This window comes from Epinephelus moara, chromosome 21, assembly GCF_006386435.1.
Source record: "Epinephelus moara isolate mb chromosome 21, YSFRI_EMoa_1.0, whole genome shotgun sequence".
Lineage (NCBI taxonomy): Eukaryota > Metazoa > Chordata > Actinopteri > Perciformes > Serranidae > Epinephelus > Epinephelus moara.
Window position 1 is genome coordinate 20,084,958 of NC_065526.1, and position 14,812 is coordinate 20,099,769.

At 44.3% G+C, this 14,812-nt stretch overlaps 2 protein-coding genes across 2 annotated transcripts; both read right to left on the bottom strand.

Annotated features, from left to right (window-relative positions):
* Positions 1-462: 462 nt before the first annotated feature.
* si:ch73-71c20.5 (DUF4748 domain-containing protein) lies at positions 463-2,437 on the bottom strand. Its single transcript, XM_050032843.1, has 2 exons — positions 2,354-2,437; positions 463-771 (listed from the first exon to the last, which is right to left on the bottom strand). Exons 1-2 carry the CDS (start codon positions 2,427-2,429, stop codon positions 479-481), a joined length of 369 nt encoding a protein of 122 aa, XP_049888800.1. The 5' UTR covers positions 2,430-2,437; the 3' UTR covers positions 463-478.
* A 1,669-nt stretch (positions 2,438-4,106) lies between these two features.
* Positions 4,107-12,464, bottom strand: mcm6 (minichromosome maintenance complex component 6). The gene is made up of 18 exons (XM_050033568.1): positions 12,262-12,464; positions 11,914-12,060; positions 11,350-11,460; positions 11,004-11,091; positions 10,453-10,614; positions 10,196-10,361; positions 9,925-10,073; positions 9,658-9,808; positions 9,412-9,553; positions 9,175-9,316; positions 8,277-8,384; positions 7,802-7,957; positions 7,431-7,559; positions 7,158-7,322; positions 6,398-6,527; positions 5,574-5,780; positions 5,337-5,476; positions 4,107-4,678 (listed from the first exon to the last, which is right to left on the bottom strand). The coding sequence occupies exons 1-18, from the start codon at positions 12,357-12,359 to the stop codon at positions 4,568-4,570; spliced, it is 2,502 nt and encodes an 833-aa protein (XP_049889525.1). The 5' UTR covers positions 12,360-12,464; the 3' UTR covers positions 4,107-4,567.
* Positions 12,465-14,812: the final 2,348 nt, after the last annotated feature.

Consider the following 14,812-nt stretch of genomic DNA (forward strand, 5'->3'; position numbering starts at 1 on the left):
CCTTTTTCATCACTTTTTTATGACACGCTATAGTATGACCTTTTTCGTCACATTTTGTTGACACGCTATACTATGACCCCTTTTCATAATATTTTTATGACATACTATACTACAATACATATTTTTTGACATACTATACTATGATATTGCTTAACATACAATATTGAGACTATCCTCTAAATATGAATACAGATAGAGGTAATTTAGTTGGTTGAACAGATACAGATACAGATACAGATAATGGTGTTCTCGCTCACCCCTAGTTGCCAATAAATTTTTGTCCTTTGAATAATTACTTGACAAAGTGTTGCAGCTGCTACAGCTACAGTTTCTGGTGTTACTGCTGATACTTCTGCTACATTTTGAAATGTGTCAACAGTCCTACAGATGTGGATTAGAGATGTTTTGTTCACTGCTTATCTACAAATCCTTTGTAGTTGTGTTGTTAGACATTAAGGGTGTACAGAAATGAAGAGACTCACCAGGCATAGCCAACCTTCATCATGGGGTTCTTTGCCTTTTTCTTGGGAATGTATTCAGGACCCTCCTCTTCCTCCTCCTCTTCCTCGGCCCTCCTGTTGTCTGTGTGGGTGCCAGCTGTGCTGTGTTGCTGGGTGCTCCTCTGTGGCTCTGTCTTAGAGCTGCACAGGGAGGCAGCAGGGGAGACATGCAGCGGCCGACAGTGAGCAGCATGCAGTCGCAAACACTGACTCAATGACGAGGTTTGGCTCCTCTGTGTAACCAGCCATCGGCCGGGAACAAGGTGTACACCTGACAGAGAGGAAAAATAGGTCTTTATTCTCTAATGATATGACACCTGTCCCCCCTACGGTGAGGTTAGAGGGTAGCTTTAACACTCAGGCGACAAAAAGCACATCAACACATTTTCACAAATGAATGTATAAAACAGGGTTTCTGGCTATCCACTTGAGCTAAGGTTAGTTAGCTGTTTAGATTGTGCATACAAATATAAATGTTTAAACTTTGTCAATATGGAGATGCTACACATTGTTAGCTCGGTTAGATTCTCCACAATTGAATTGTTTGGTTCATTTTACTTTCACCAGAGAATACAGTAATACATTGAGATTTACCAGTCTGGAAAACAAGAGACAAAAACAAAGTGGGGACTCAGTTCCTCTGAAGCTGTCATAAAGTCAAAATGTGTGTCCATTCCTTGATTGCCCTGTAAGTTATTCATATTCCTTTAGTCTGTAAGGGTCAAAAGGGTTTTTCCTAAAACTTAATCCAAGTTGTGAGTATTGTTTTAACAGAATAAAGTGGTGCCGTGTCAGTGTGCCAGGTGCCCTGATCCTCAGGTGCCGTAAACCAAGTGCCGTCTATCTTTGAACGCTTGTCAGATTCAGAAATGATTCAAAGTCTAATTTATATACAACTAATATTCATACTGGTTTAAATAAACAATTTGATATTTACTGAGGAACAGTTTGGTGTCCCAAATAAATATAGGCCTGTTGAGTTAAGTGATTTTAGCAAATAACAGCCCGGGCTTTTAATTTAACTTTTTATTTGTTCTGTGGCAAATCTGTCTATTGAAAACTCTCCTGATGAATGATGTATTCAAGAATTAACTTTATTCTCAGCTCTGCAGCCAGTATGGACAAGAACTCCAGAAACGGACCCATCAGACTCCATATAAATAAACGGTAATTTTATCATCGTAAAACACACTTCAAATTAAGTCGAGAGAAGTAAAATAAAACTCACAACACAAAAACCATCTTGGTGAGTCTTTTTACTGTTCCAACAATCACCAGCTCTGTTTGGCTGAAATAAACCCTTAATTCATTCAGTAAGGTGTGAGAACATGCTGCCCCTATACAAGCTTAAATTACTGTTTATTTAAATGGTGTCTGGTGGGGTTGGTGATGGCGATTTCATGACTGTTTCTGGTTAAACTTACACTTTAATAAAACAGTCTATCTCTGTAGGGATCCTTTGCATCAGTTGTCATACACTTACAATAACAAGCTGACCCTGTCAGTGGCAAAACAAACACCTTTAGTGAACGTTGCGTACATGCTGCACCTATTATCATCGCTGCCTGCTGCAGCCCTTTCACCCAATACTGGATACATTTAAACAAACGCTGCTCCCATTATCTCTTAGACAAAAACATTGGAAAATAGAGTCCAGGTAGGAAAACACTGAAGTTGACCGAACCTGGTTACATCATGTTAAAACAAGGAAAACGCACCTGTGCTGTCCAAAATCACTGCGCTACATGACTTTGAAAACGCTCCCACTGAAGGCAGCGTGCAAGTTAATCTTATTACTTTTCTTGAGGGTGACTTCTTACAGAGGGTGTAATGTCCATACATTTGTATTTTACCTTTTAGTGCTGTCCTGACAACTGTCATGTAGGGCGCCGCCATGTTTGTTGAACAGTCGGGCATGCGCAGTGGCATTTCATCGCATCTAACTGCTGCCACCTGGTGGACAAGACCTAGAATTACCGCCTGTGTGCCTTCGTTAACCTGGGAAGTTCAGTTACAGTTTACATCCATGGCTGTGAACACACACATACTCCACACATCTTCCCCCGGCAGCACAGAAGATCTATACAGTCAGCACTGTCTCACCATTAGTGTCACCGATTCAGTATCTGACCAAATGTCTCCCCTTCTGCTCCTGAGATATGACGCTGAATAATGGCCAGAAAAGAGTTTTTGAAGATCACTATGACTGCACAGTGAAGTTGACCTTTTGGATAGAGCATGTCATCGCTTCATTATATCCTAACAGACACCCATACGTTTTCAACCGCTTATCCAAAGCTGGGTCGCAGGGGCAGCAGGCTGAGCAATTCACCCAGCCTCGATTCAAGTCCTTGGGGGTGCTGGGCCCACAAAATGGTGGCTCTGTCATTCATTTGGGCTGAGCCCAACCAGGCCCCATGGCCCAAGGTCTGGCCACCAGATGCTTGCTGGTGAGCCCCCCCCCCACTCCAGGTCTGGCCCGGTGTCCTCATACCAGGTGAGGTACCCTTTTCCCGAATGTGCCGTTTCATTGAGGTCTTCTTAAACCGCTCTTAGTCAGGCCCCTCCCCTTGGGTCCTGGGCAACACAGCTCCCAAGATCAGGGGGACACAACAACTCCTCCTCAGTGTTAAGGTGGCAATTCTTGGAAGGGACAGCTTCAGCCTAATAGACATCTCTGTAAAATATTGTCATAATTTGTGTATAAATTAATGAGTTAAAGCCAAAAACATGTTTTGTGAGGTCACATTGACCTTGACCTTTGACCACTAAATTCTTACCAGGTTATTCTTCAATCCAAGTGGACGTTTGTGTCAGATTTGAGGTGTTCTTGAGATATCATGTTAACAAAAAACGAGACAAGGTCACGGTGACCTTGACCTTTGACTACCAAAATCTTACCAGTTCGAGTCCAAGCAGACGTTTTTCCAAATTAAAAGAAATTCCCTCATAGCATTCTTAAGGTATCGTGTTCACAAGAATGAGACAGACAGACAGAGAAAATGAAAACGTCTCTGGCTACGGCTAAGGTCGGAGGGCAGTCATAAAAACATGTTTTTTGAGGTCACAGTGACCTTGACCTTTGACCACCAAATTCTTATCGGTTTATACTTGAGTCCAATGGGACATTTGTATTAAATTTGAAGAAATTCCCTGTAGGTGTTCTTGAGATTTCACGTTCACAAGAATTGGACAGAAAGTCACAGAAACCTTGACCACCATAATCTAATCAGTTCGAGTCCTAGTGGACATTTTTCCAAATTTAAAGTAATTCCCTCGAAGCGTTCTTAAAGATATTGCATGCACAAAAATGGGATGGATGGACATGTAACCCAAAAACGTGTCTCTGGCTGTGGCCAGCAGGGGGCATAAAAACATGTTTTGTGAGGTCACAGTGACCTTGACTTTTGACTACCAAATTCTAATCGGTTTATTAAGTCAAAGTGGACGTTTGTGCCAAACCAGAGTTAACTCAAGGCATTTGAGATATTGCTTTCACAAGAATGGGACAGTCAGAAGAAAACATTATCCTTCCAGTCATGGCTGTCACCAGTGTGGAGGCATTAAAAACACAGCTGGAAATCATTAAAACGGCACCAACCTGAGTTTAAGTCAACATTTTTATTTATTAAACCAACATTTCATCTCAGTTCACATCATAATTTTACAAAAAGACACACAATATAACCTGAAACTATGGAGCGTCAATGTACGCCTCCAATATACAGTTGCATATTAAGAGCAAGGACACAATTCAGGGCGGTTCCCTTGGTGGAGAACCGAACAGACAGAAACCAGAAACAACTGGAGGACAGAGAGCAGCATATTTACAAAAGTCAGTTTGGCTAAGAAATGCCTTTTTTTTTTAAGATCCCCAGAATCTTCTGTACAGTCGAGCTGATAAACTCACAAAACAAGTGAAAAACATCTGAAATGCTACTTTTATGTACGTGTTACATATGAGCATCCAAAAACAGCTTGAACATCAGCTTGAGGTTTTATATCAACAACCATGGAAGCTGTAAGGGGAGAGGAGAGAAACTAAACAGAGGGATGAAGGGAGGAGTTTAATCTTCCAGGATGTAGTTGGGGTTGACGACCAGAACAACTTCTTCTTCTGTGCTGGCAGACTCTGAGCCCTTCAGCCCCGCCTGAGACAGCTCGATGAGGATGTGATCCTGGAGAAACAGATACATGTGGTCACTTACGTCCAAACTTGGATTAAAATAACTGCTGAGTGGAAGTTAGTAGGGCTGCCCCAGAGTACGAATTTTCCTAATCTACCAATAGCCATCATTTAGGGCCATTAGTCAACTAGTCTCCCGCATGTTGACGGGATGTTTATGTTGAGTTGAAGGTGTGAGAAAGAATAGTATCAGTAACATTGTTAACACTGTGCTACATTACAGAGAAATACAAAACCGTACTAATGAACCTTCATTAATATAGGCCTATATTTTATCTACAAGTGCACGTCACACACTGAGCGAGCCGCCTGTTAATGACGCTGTGGGCTAATGGGCATGTAGCTACTTCCATGTTTCAGATGATACGTCATGTTTGTAGTCGACCAATGAAGATGAGTTTACATATCACCTTGGGTTCGTCCTTCACCTTCTCAAAATGATCCCACACTTTGGATTTCCTGCCCGACATGTTATTAACTAGCCTGTGGAATAACCGCAGGTACCAGCCCTGGAAATTAACCTGACTCCTGTCTGACTGCTGAGCGTGGCCTCTTCCTGTGTCTTCCTTTCTGTTCGACTAACGTTTATTCGACCACTAGGGGGCAGCCCGAGAAATTAGTGGCTGTATAACTACAGAAGTTGGACTTACATAGTGCACCAGCCTGTGGAGGACCTTCTCTATCAGACCCTTCCTATTGACGAGTTCCTCCTCCGATTCGATCTCTGACTCGACCTCCTTCAGATACCAGTTCACCACCTCGCTTTTCTTCAGCTGCTCCTCTTCCTCAGCTGCAACACAGACAGCAGTGAAAAGATTAGAGTGCATAATTAAAAGTACTGAAACTATAAAATTATTTTCAGCAGCATGAGGAGAGGTGTCTCTTACCTTCCTCGACCCGTCTCAAATGCAGGACGAGCAGGTTGGAGATGCGTTTGTACTCGGCAAAGGACAGGCGGAGAGACGGTTTGGGCTGGGTGACAGGCTCAGCGTGGCCGTTCACACCGTTGACATGTCCATTTATTCCATTGACGTGTCCATTGACACCATCCACGTGGCCGTTTACACCATTGACTCCGTTAGGGACGGCGTTTCCTGCAAAAGTTTGCATTAGATATTAGCTGGATCTCTTTTCAGTCGAGACACAAACTGCACACTGTTATTCCAAGTGTCTGACAACATTATAAAATGGATCCCTACAGAGATAGACCTTTTTGTTAAAGAGTATGATCCTTTTTGAAATTACCATCAACAACCCCACCAGACTCCATTTAAATAAACAGCAATTTTATCATCATAAAACACACTTCATTCAGTCATCAGACATAAAATAAAACTAACAAACACCATCTTGGCTCATCTTTCCACTGCTCCAACAATCACCAACTCTTATTTTGTTCAAATAAACCCTTAATTCACCCAGTTAGATGTGAAAACATGCTGGCTCTATACAACTAAAACTACGGTTTATTTAAATGGAGTCTGGTGGGTTTGGCGATGATGATTTTCAGGGCTCAGGAAGCTGCAAATTCCAAAAGTTGTTGTTCCCATTTGTCACATAGACACGGACACACAGGGGGGGAAAGGGGCCAGGCTGAAAAATCCTGAACTTATCCTTAAATGTGCACATCTATCATTAAGAGTGTGTGTGTGTGTGTGTGTGTGTGTGTGTGTGTGTGTGTGTGTGTGTGTGTGTGTGTGTGTTTCCGTACCATCCTCCTGCTGCTGCTCCTCCTCCTCCTCCAGGTCGTCGTCCTGCTCCAGGTTGATATCAGGCGTCTCCACTCTGATGATGGATTTGTTCAGAAGACGGAAAGCTTCTTTCACATGTTTGGGCTGCACCTGAACACATAAAAGGCAAACAACAACATTCAGTAACATGTGATGGCGTCTTTACTGCTGCTGCAAGACTTTACAGATCGTACCCTGATGAGGGGGTGCAACTTCTAGGACCATGTAGATCTGCTTACAGAAGCCTTTTTTTACACAGGGATTGCACTACAGGACTGCTACAGTCCATTCTTCATGCCACCTTGGGGTTTTTACACAGAACCAAACAATGTAACTCAACATGGTCAGTGGTCACAGATCTAATTCTCTGTTCGGAGGGTAAGGAGCTTGCTTGGCGTTCACTTCCTTTTGAAGAACCTCCGCTTCAGAACTATTGGACTTTTTTTCACACTACGGAGCCTCAACCTAATTCTATCACCTTCTCAATTTCTGTGTGCACACGGCCCTGTAGTCTCGTGCTCTCTTATGAGGATTTGCAGTGCGTTTCCCTACCTTATGCTAACTAGGATCAACAGGCACCTGCTGTTAACTTACAATGACAGGGAGATTCAAGAGCACAGGAGCAAAGAATTCTGTAGTTTAAGAACATGTCATGAATCCTACGTAGACTTTTTTTTAGGACTGTTCTCAAGAACAAACTCAGGAAGATGTTGGTGAATCAGGCCTGTTGTTGGGACTCACCTCGTCACAGCAGTGCATGCGCGCCATGCCCTCCGACAGGCGGATCATGCTCTCCAGCTGGCGCACCGTAATTCTCCAGGCGGACTTGGACACGCCTCCGGAGCCGTCACGCTGGCGGAGACGCTTGTACTGCTCGATGATGAACTCTTCGGATTCACTGGAGATCTACAGACACATGCGCGGAATGTGCAACGGTTAAAAAAAATAATCACAAGTGAACAGATTGTTAGCCTGATGTAAACACACACACAGTCTGAGCAGGCAGACACACACCTTAGGTTTGAACTGCCTCGCGAAGAGCAGGTATCTGCGGATCTCATCCAGAGAGTACAGTCTGTCCACAGACTCCGCCACGCGGGAGTGCAGGTCCACGATGCGTCTGGCGATGGCGTAGTCTGTCACCTGGGATACACACAGTTGAACACACAGCATTAGACCAGGTCGGATAAAATGTTACAATCCCTGTATGGACATTTTTACAGCATCAGATGAGAAGAGGATGCAAGAAATAAAGGATTAAATAAGAACAGGACAAATAACAATGCAGACACATTTAAAACATCTGAAGTTGAAATGAAAATCAAAGAATATACATAATGATCAGTGCAGGAACAAATCACAGATTATACTGTGTACACACGTACCTCGTTACAGTCGTCCACCAGGATGAAGAAGAGGTCGAAGCGGCTCATGATGGGGGCGGTCAAGTTGACGTTCTGCTTCAGACTCTTGCTGCGGTCGTAACGCCCACCGACAGGGTTGGCAGCAGCCAGGATGGATGTGCGAGCGTTCAGGGTGGCCTGAAGAAGACAGAGGCAAAGACAAGTTAGGCCCTGATCACACTCGCCAGGCGTTTGTTGCCGGAGCGCTCTGAACACCTTGAGATGAAAAAACTCCAACTCAGAGCACAAAAGCACCACACTTAATCTCTTTTTTTGTCATATTTATTTACTTCATTAGCTGTGTGACCTTCTTCTTTTTTTCCAGATGTGCAAATAAAACTCAGCTGGAGAAATTTTTTTAATTGTTTAACAGACCAAAACATCACGATCCCTAAATGACACAGCTGTGAGTGCTAAATTTAAGGTTGTGTGTTATTCCAACATTCGGCTGCATTACCTTGACTCCAGCCTTGGTGATGCTGATGGTCTGCTGTTCCATGGCTTCATGAATGGCCACCTGGTCCTTGAGGTCCATCTTGTCAAACTCATCAATACAGCACACACCCTGGAGGAAAATCCTGTCATTAATACCACTGAACACACTTAGGGCTCTGTCTTACACCGGGTGTAAAGCACAGACTGATATTTACTGAAGAAGGGAAAGATATCTGCTGGCTGTGATTGGTGGTTCCTTGTCACATCGGGTGCACGCTACTGCACTCCAAAAGTTGAACTCTGCTTATCTCAGGACGCAGCTTTCGCACCCTTAAAAACAGGTGCTTGGGAATACCTGGGCATTGCAACGGCCTCACTCTGGGGCTTGAGTGCATCTGCCACGTATCTACATTGAAAACAATACAGCTGCTGCTATTTAAAGGCCATTATTCAGACAGTAAGATGCACCTACATTGGCAGGTTCACAACATGCGCGCACACAAAGACGTGCAGGTGGGGTGCAGGTGGGTGAAATAACTCCATCGTTAATGAGGAAGATATTAATTCCCTCATGTAAAATATGACCATAGCAGAGATCACAGCAGAGCTGTCGCATGACTCCACACTAGGGACAGACACTGTGCGCATTTATACACGAGGAGCAGTGTAACTACTAATATTTCTGAATCTAAAAGTTTACGTTTTTGTCCTCCGTCAAGTTTAGAACCACAGTTTTTAGTTTTGCTGCTTTAATGTCCCTTGATATTTGCTGCACTCAGATTACGCACCATTTAATCAGGAAAAGTGAAGTTAGAGACGAAGTAAAAGCACTTGAGCCTTGCACTTAAGACCATGAGCTACAGATCATTTAAATAGCGCCCATCATGTCCTTCACTGCTTTACAAACTCTGAACACTCACGTTGTCGGCCAACATCAGAGCGCCAGCCTCGATGACAAACTCGTGGGACTCCTCGTCTCTGACCACAGCTGCCGTCAGACCTGCAGCGCTGCTGGCTTTGCCGCTAGTGTACACTGCTCTGGGACTGAATTCCTCCACGTGCCTGCACACACAGACAGATACACATTCAAGTACTATTCAGACTGACAGATCTGTGTACATGTGATAGATTCAAGTGAGTGACTGTGTGTCACTTACTTGAGGAACTGGCTCTTGGCCGTACTGGGGTCTCCGACGATGCAGACGTTGATGTCTCCTCTCAGTGAGGTTCCCTCCATGGTCGTCTTGGGAACACCTCCAAACAGCATGAGCAGGATGCCGCGCTTCACCTCGTCGTTACCTGCGAATCACGGTCACCGTTAAATTGAACATCTGCAGCTTTAACATGAGTCAACAAAACACTCCTGAGTGGAGAAAATGTTCAACAACGGATCAGGCGCTGACCGTGGATGGTGGGGAAGAGGCTGGTGCACAGGTTGTGGTACAAGTTCTTGTCTTGGCTCATCTCAAACACTTTCTCCCACTCTTTCTCCGTCATCTGGCTCTTGATGCTTTCTGCAGTCTGCTCCTCATCACGCAGCTCCTTACCACCAAACTACACCGAGAGAAAACACACTTTTAATGAACAGCAGGTGTGTTTGGAGCTTGATTTGTTTCAGGGGAGAAATGATGCCGTGGGTGTGGAAATGCATTCGTGTGTGTGACTCTTACTCGTGGGTTGGTCGGGGCCACGTTGCAGGCGAGGAAGGCCAGTCTGTATGAAAGCTCTCTGACTCCCAGAGCTTTCAGTCCTCTCAAGCCATCGGCCTCAAAGCCCTGAGGTCCTCCAGGTACGCGGGTGCTGGTCTCTGCTCGCACACCTGGAAAAGGGAGGACACCAATACAGACAGTCAGCAGGCGTCAAACAAAAAACAAATATGATGTGTTCAAGTACTTTGTTTCTTTCACATGAAGGGCTCGAAGCGTGCCGTCAAAATCACACCTGGAGTGCTGAGCTGAGAGACGTCAGGCACGACGATGAGGGTCCCGGTGAAGTCACAGCGGTCTCCGGCCTGAGCCGTCTCCACAGCCTCGGCCCTCAGGACGATCTCCAGGGAGCGAGGGATCGATCCACGAGGCAGCTCCGCCTGCGTCTCCTGGATACGCACCTGAGCGCAGAGTTCGACTTAGTCATGAACCTGAATTTGTCATCAGCAGACCTGTTTCCTGTGTATGTTACATATACTTCCTCGCAGTTACCTTCTGGAAGTCGATGAACTTGGATTTGTGTGTGTCGAGGTGGAAGCGGGCGCGGTTGTTGCAGACGGGGTTCCTGCAGATGGTTGGTGGCGAGTATTTGAACTGCTGAGGGACGTCTTTGATCACGGCCTGGCAGTCCATGCACAGGAAGGTGCCGCTCACCTGGAAGTCAGTACAGAGATAATTCTGTAACAGTCAAGCTCAGCATACTTTTACTTTTTAAAGGTCAGTATCGCGGACGATCGTTTTATATGTGAGAAGCCAAAATCATGACTGTGATAAATATTTGATTAATTGTGTAGCCCTGATGTCAGTGGCATAAAATGGCCTCAAAATGACAATAATATTATTTCTCGCAGTTATTTTTGGGACAATATATCGTCCAACTGAAGCAGTTATTGTGACCGGAACCATGGAGGAACGTGAGAAAAACAAAGTTTTGCCTACAAGTTCAACAAAACACAGGGAGACTTTTGAGCATGGAGCACCTCTGGGCGACACCTCATGCCTCTAATTATTTTCGTGCATGTGTGGACTGCAGGATATCTCACCAGTTCAGGGTGCACTGGGTGTGTCCTCACCACCTGACCACTGATCCTCACCAGGGTGCCGATACGCATGGACGACAGCTCACGGATCCTTAACACACACACAAGAAAAGGGTTAATGCTCAGCTTTGCTCATTTAACAGACTTGGAATACATATAATATGAAAGAAAGAAAAAAATCACACCAACTACATAATGTCTACTGAGACTGCAGTGTGTGAATTCACAGTATAATATGCCACATCATACGCTAACAAAGCAACCTGACACTGACTGAAAACAAAGTGCGTCCACAGTGATTCACACTAAAGTCATCAGCTGATGGAGGTTTGTCGTGTGTCACACTTACTTGTGTCTGGTGGGCAGATCCTCGAGGGCGACGTAGAACTCTTTGGTGAGAGGAACATTCCCATGATCCCGAGCAAAGTTGCGCACAGCCCGACAAAGGAAGGGGTAAACTCTGGAAACAGAATCCTTCATGTTAATCCACAGCTGGATGTTGATTCATCGACACACATGGTACAATACCAAGGCTCCTATGGCTTAAGGTGAGTTAGAGTTTTCTAATGCCACTTTTACAATAACCAAATTTGGAGAGACAAAATCAGACAGGGATATTGCACGGATTAAACCTGCAACTCCCTTACTTATACTTATCAAGTCCTACTAATGTTGAATAGCTGGGAGAGATTGAAAGTGCAAGCCAAACAAAAGCTCAGGTCTCAGGTGGGTATAAATACAGACAAAAACAGTTAGCAGCACAGTGTATTTAGAGATAAAGTATATGTGTATATCCTTATTTAACCCAGTAAAGGTTTCACTGATAGAGAAGAGAGGATGGCAGAGGGCAGCATACACACATGTGCATGTTCATGTGCGACACTGAGGCTGCAGGGCATGTTGCTGGGCTCACCTGTAGTACTCCTCCTGGATGGTGGTCGCCAGCTCCTGGTTGAAGCCCTCCAGGTCTGTGAAGCTCACCAGCAGGGTGTTCCTCTCCGGCCTGATCAGCTCCTCGGCCTCCCGGACATACTTCACCTCCCCATCCCCGGTCTGGAACCTGCACACGGACGAACGCACAGATTAAATGATTAAATATTATATATGACCACCAACAGGTGATGATCGCAGCGCTGGATCCTCACAGCAACTGACAGATAATACTTCAAAAACAAAGCATGATGAGTTTAACTCGTGCACAGCCAGTTCCGGCCGACACCAACACAATGGAGCCTGCTGCTGCTGCTGCTGCTTCACTTACTCCTCCAGAAAAGCCTGAAACAACTTCTGGCATTTTTCGGCCAGCTCGTCCTTCACCATCTCCCCGGCATGCTCCGCGGTGGCTGTGGCGACATCCATCCTGAAACTCCGTTAACGGGAACAAAAGATCCAAAAACCTGTGTAAGAGACAAGAATCGTGCCGCTCCTCTCCCGACAGACACACACAGCACACTGGACACAGTTTCGCGCGAAAAGGGGGACACGTGATCTTTGGCGCGCCGCTTTGGGCCAATCAGTGACGCGATGTGAGTGTTCTCTGTGTTGTAGCCAATCAGGAGTGAAAATATCAACATGACGTCTGCTTTTTCCCGCGAAACGCTTCCTGCTGCAGATCAATGAGGTTCAGGGGAAACTGGTGAAGACAAGTGAAAAAAAAAAGTTTGCATTTGAGCTTCCTTTGTGTGTGCACGTGTCTCTGCTGAACAAAATTGAATTCAAAATTGAATTAGATGATCGATGTCAGATCAGACAGTCTTCTCTTATCCTAACAATACATTGCTTAATCAGTAATACACCTTCTCTTGCATTATCACGATCATAATTGCTGGTGGATGACGTAATAACCCTGTGTTTGTGCTGATACAGGGTTAATATCACTATAATCATTCATATCAACATGTACAAATGGTTAGTGTGATTATAGCTGTAACATTATTGTTGTTAATATGCGTGTAAGACAGGGGTGTTAAAACATTCGGTCAGGACCGGCCCATCAGAGGATCTAATTTCCAGTCCCTTGAATGACTTTGCACACCTGATATTGATGCACTTGTTCATATTATATTTATTTTCATCACAAAAAATTATATATATAAACATATCATACATAATTGACCCACACACAAAGAAAAAAAAGCAACCCAAAAGGCCAGACTTGACCAAGATAAATACAACATTTAGCCTTTTACATAAACAAAAAGGAAAAATGGCCAAGAATAAAACATGGTGATTCACCATAGGGTTTAAGCTAGTAGACGGTGAGTTAAGGTGTCTAAGTATTGGGCCACAAATACTCTCAAATTTATCCTGCAAACAGAGTTTATTGTAGACTAGTTCCCTAAGCCACCCAGAAAAACACGGAGCACTGGTTCCATTCCCTAAGAATTATCCTCTTTGCTACCAACATGCCAACCATCAGGGACGTCTGTGCAGTATGTGGCAGAGCAAGAGACGCTTCACAGCAATCAAGCAGGACAATTAACGGGTCAAGTTCAATCTGAACGTCAGAAGTAGAGCGGGACATCCATCAATCAGAAGATCGGCAGTTGGATCCCAGCTCCTCCAGTCCGCATGTCGAAGAATCCTTGGGCAAGATACTGAACCCCATATTGCTCCTGATGGCTGTTCCATCAGTGTGTGAGAGTGTGTGAATGGTAACTGAGTAGCAGGTGGCACCTTGTATGGTATCCTCAGCCACCAGTGTGTGTGTGTGTGTGTGTGTGTGTGTGTGTGTGTGTGTGTGTGAATGGGTGAATCTGACATGTAGAATAAAAGCACTTTGCGTGGTCCAAAGACTAGAAAGGTGCGACACAAGTGCAGTCCATTTACCAAATACTACGATACCAAGAGAAGATATTCTGCCAAAAAGGAACCAGAACGTGTGACCTAGAGTACCTTTTGCAAAATCACTCTGTCACAGATATCAGATACACTAGGTTATATTTTGTTTATCTTTTCTTTGGAATAAAGTAATCCATGCATGACTTTCAACTGAATCAACTGCAGACTGGCATGAAGGACACAGAGAAAGGTCCATAGCGCACCACAAAAACAGACAATTGCCTGTGTAAAAATATACAATATTACATGGCCAAGGCCTGGACGACGCTATTTTCTGAGACAGAGAGCCTGCATATGTATGATATATAAGATTACGTATTAAAGCAGGGCAGGTAGGTACACCAACATCTACCAACATTTGACTGGCACTGCACCATCGTGGAAGTTTAAGAAGTAGTCCCATGCCATTGTTATAGGCCACAGTAAGTCTTTGCATGTTGCTCTTCCTGTAGGAGCGCCACAAGTGGGCAGTATACAGCAGGGTGCGAAATGCTCTGAAGTGTTAACTGAACACATGCTAAATTTGCAAGCAAGCGTATTAGCTTGTGCATCCAACTTGTGACACCATCTGTGGATATCTTTACCATCAGATAAATCATTGACAATGTAAAGACCAAGATGTTTAATCTCATTACACGCTTTAAGAGCAACACCAGATAAAAAGAATTCAGGAAATACTAATTTTCTGTCTTCTTTACTTCTAACAATCACAATGTTGCTGTTATATTTGATGTCAAAGTCTGCATGACTGACTGAATGTGGAAAAACAGATTTTTATTTTGAAATCACAGGCTGTTCATCATCTGTTTTGTAAGTGGATGGATGTTGTCAGAATGTACGTCTTTAAACAAAAACGAAAGACGCAGGGGTAAGCTGATTATTTTCCAAAACAACTTAAAACTTTCTATGTAGCTTCCTGTGTATTTACAGTATACAACTTGACCCAACAGCCACTGAGCATGTGGTGTAGT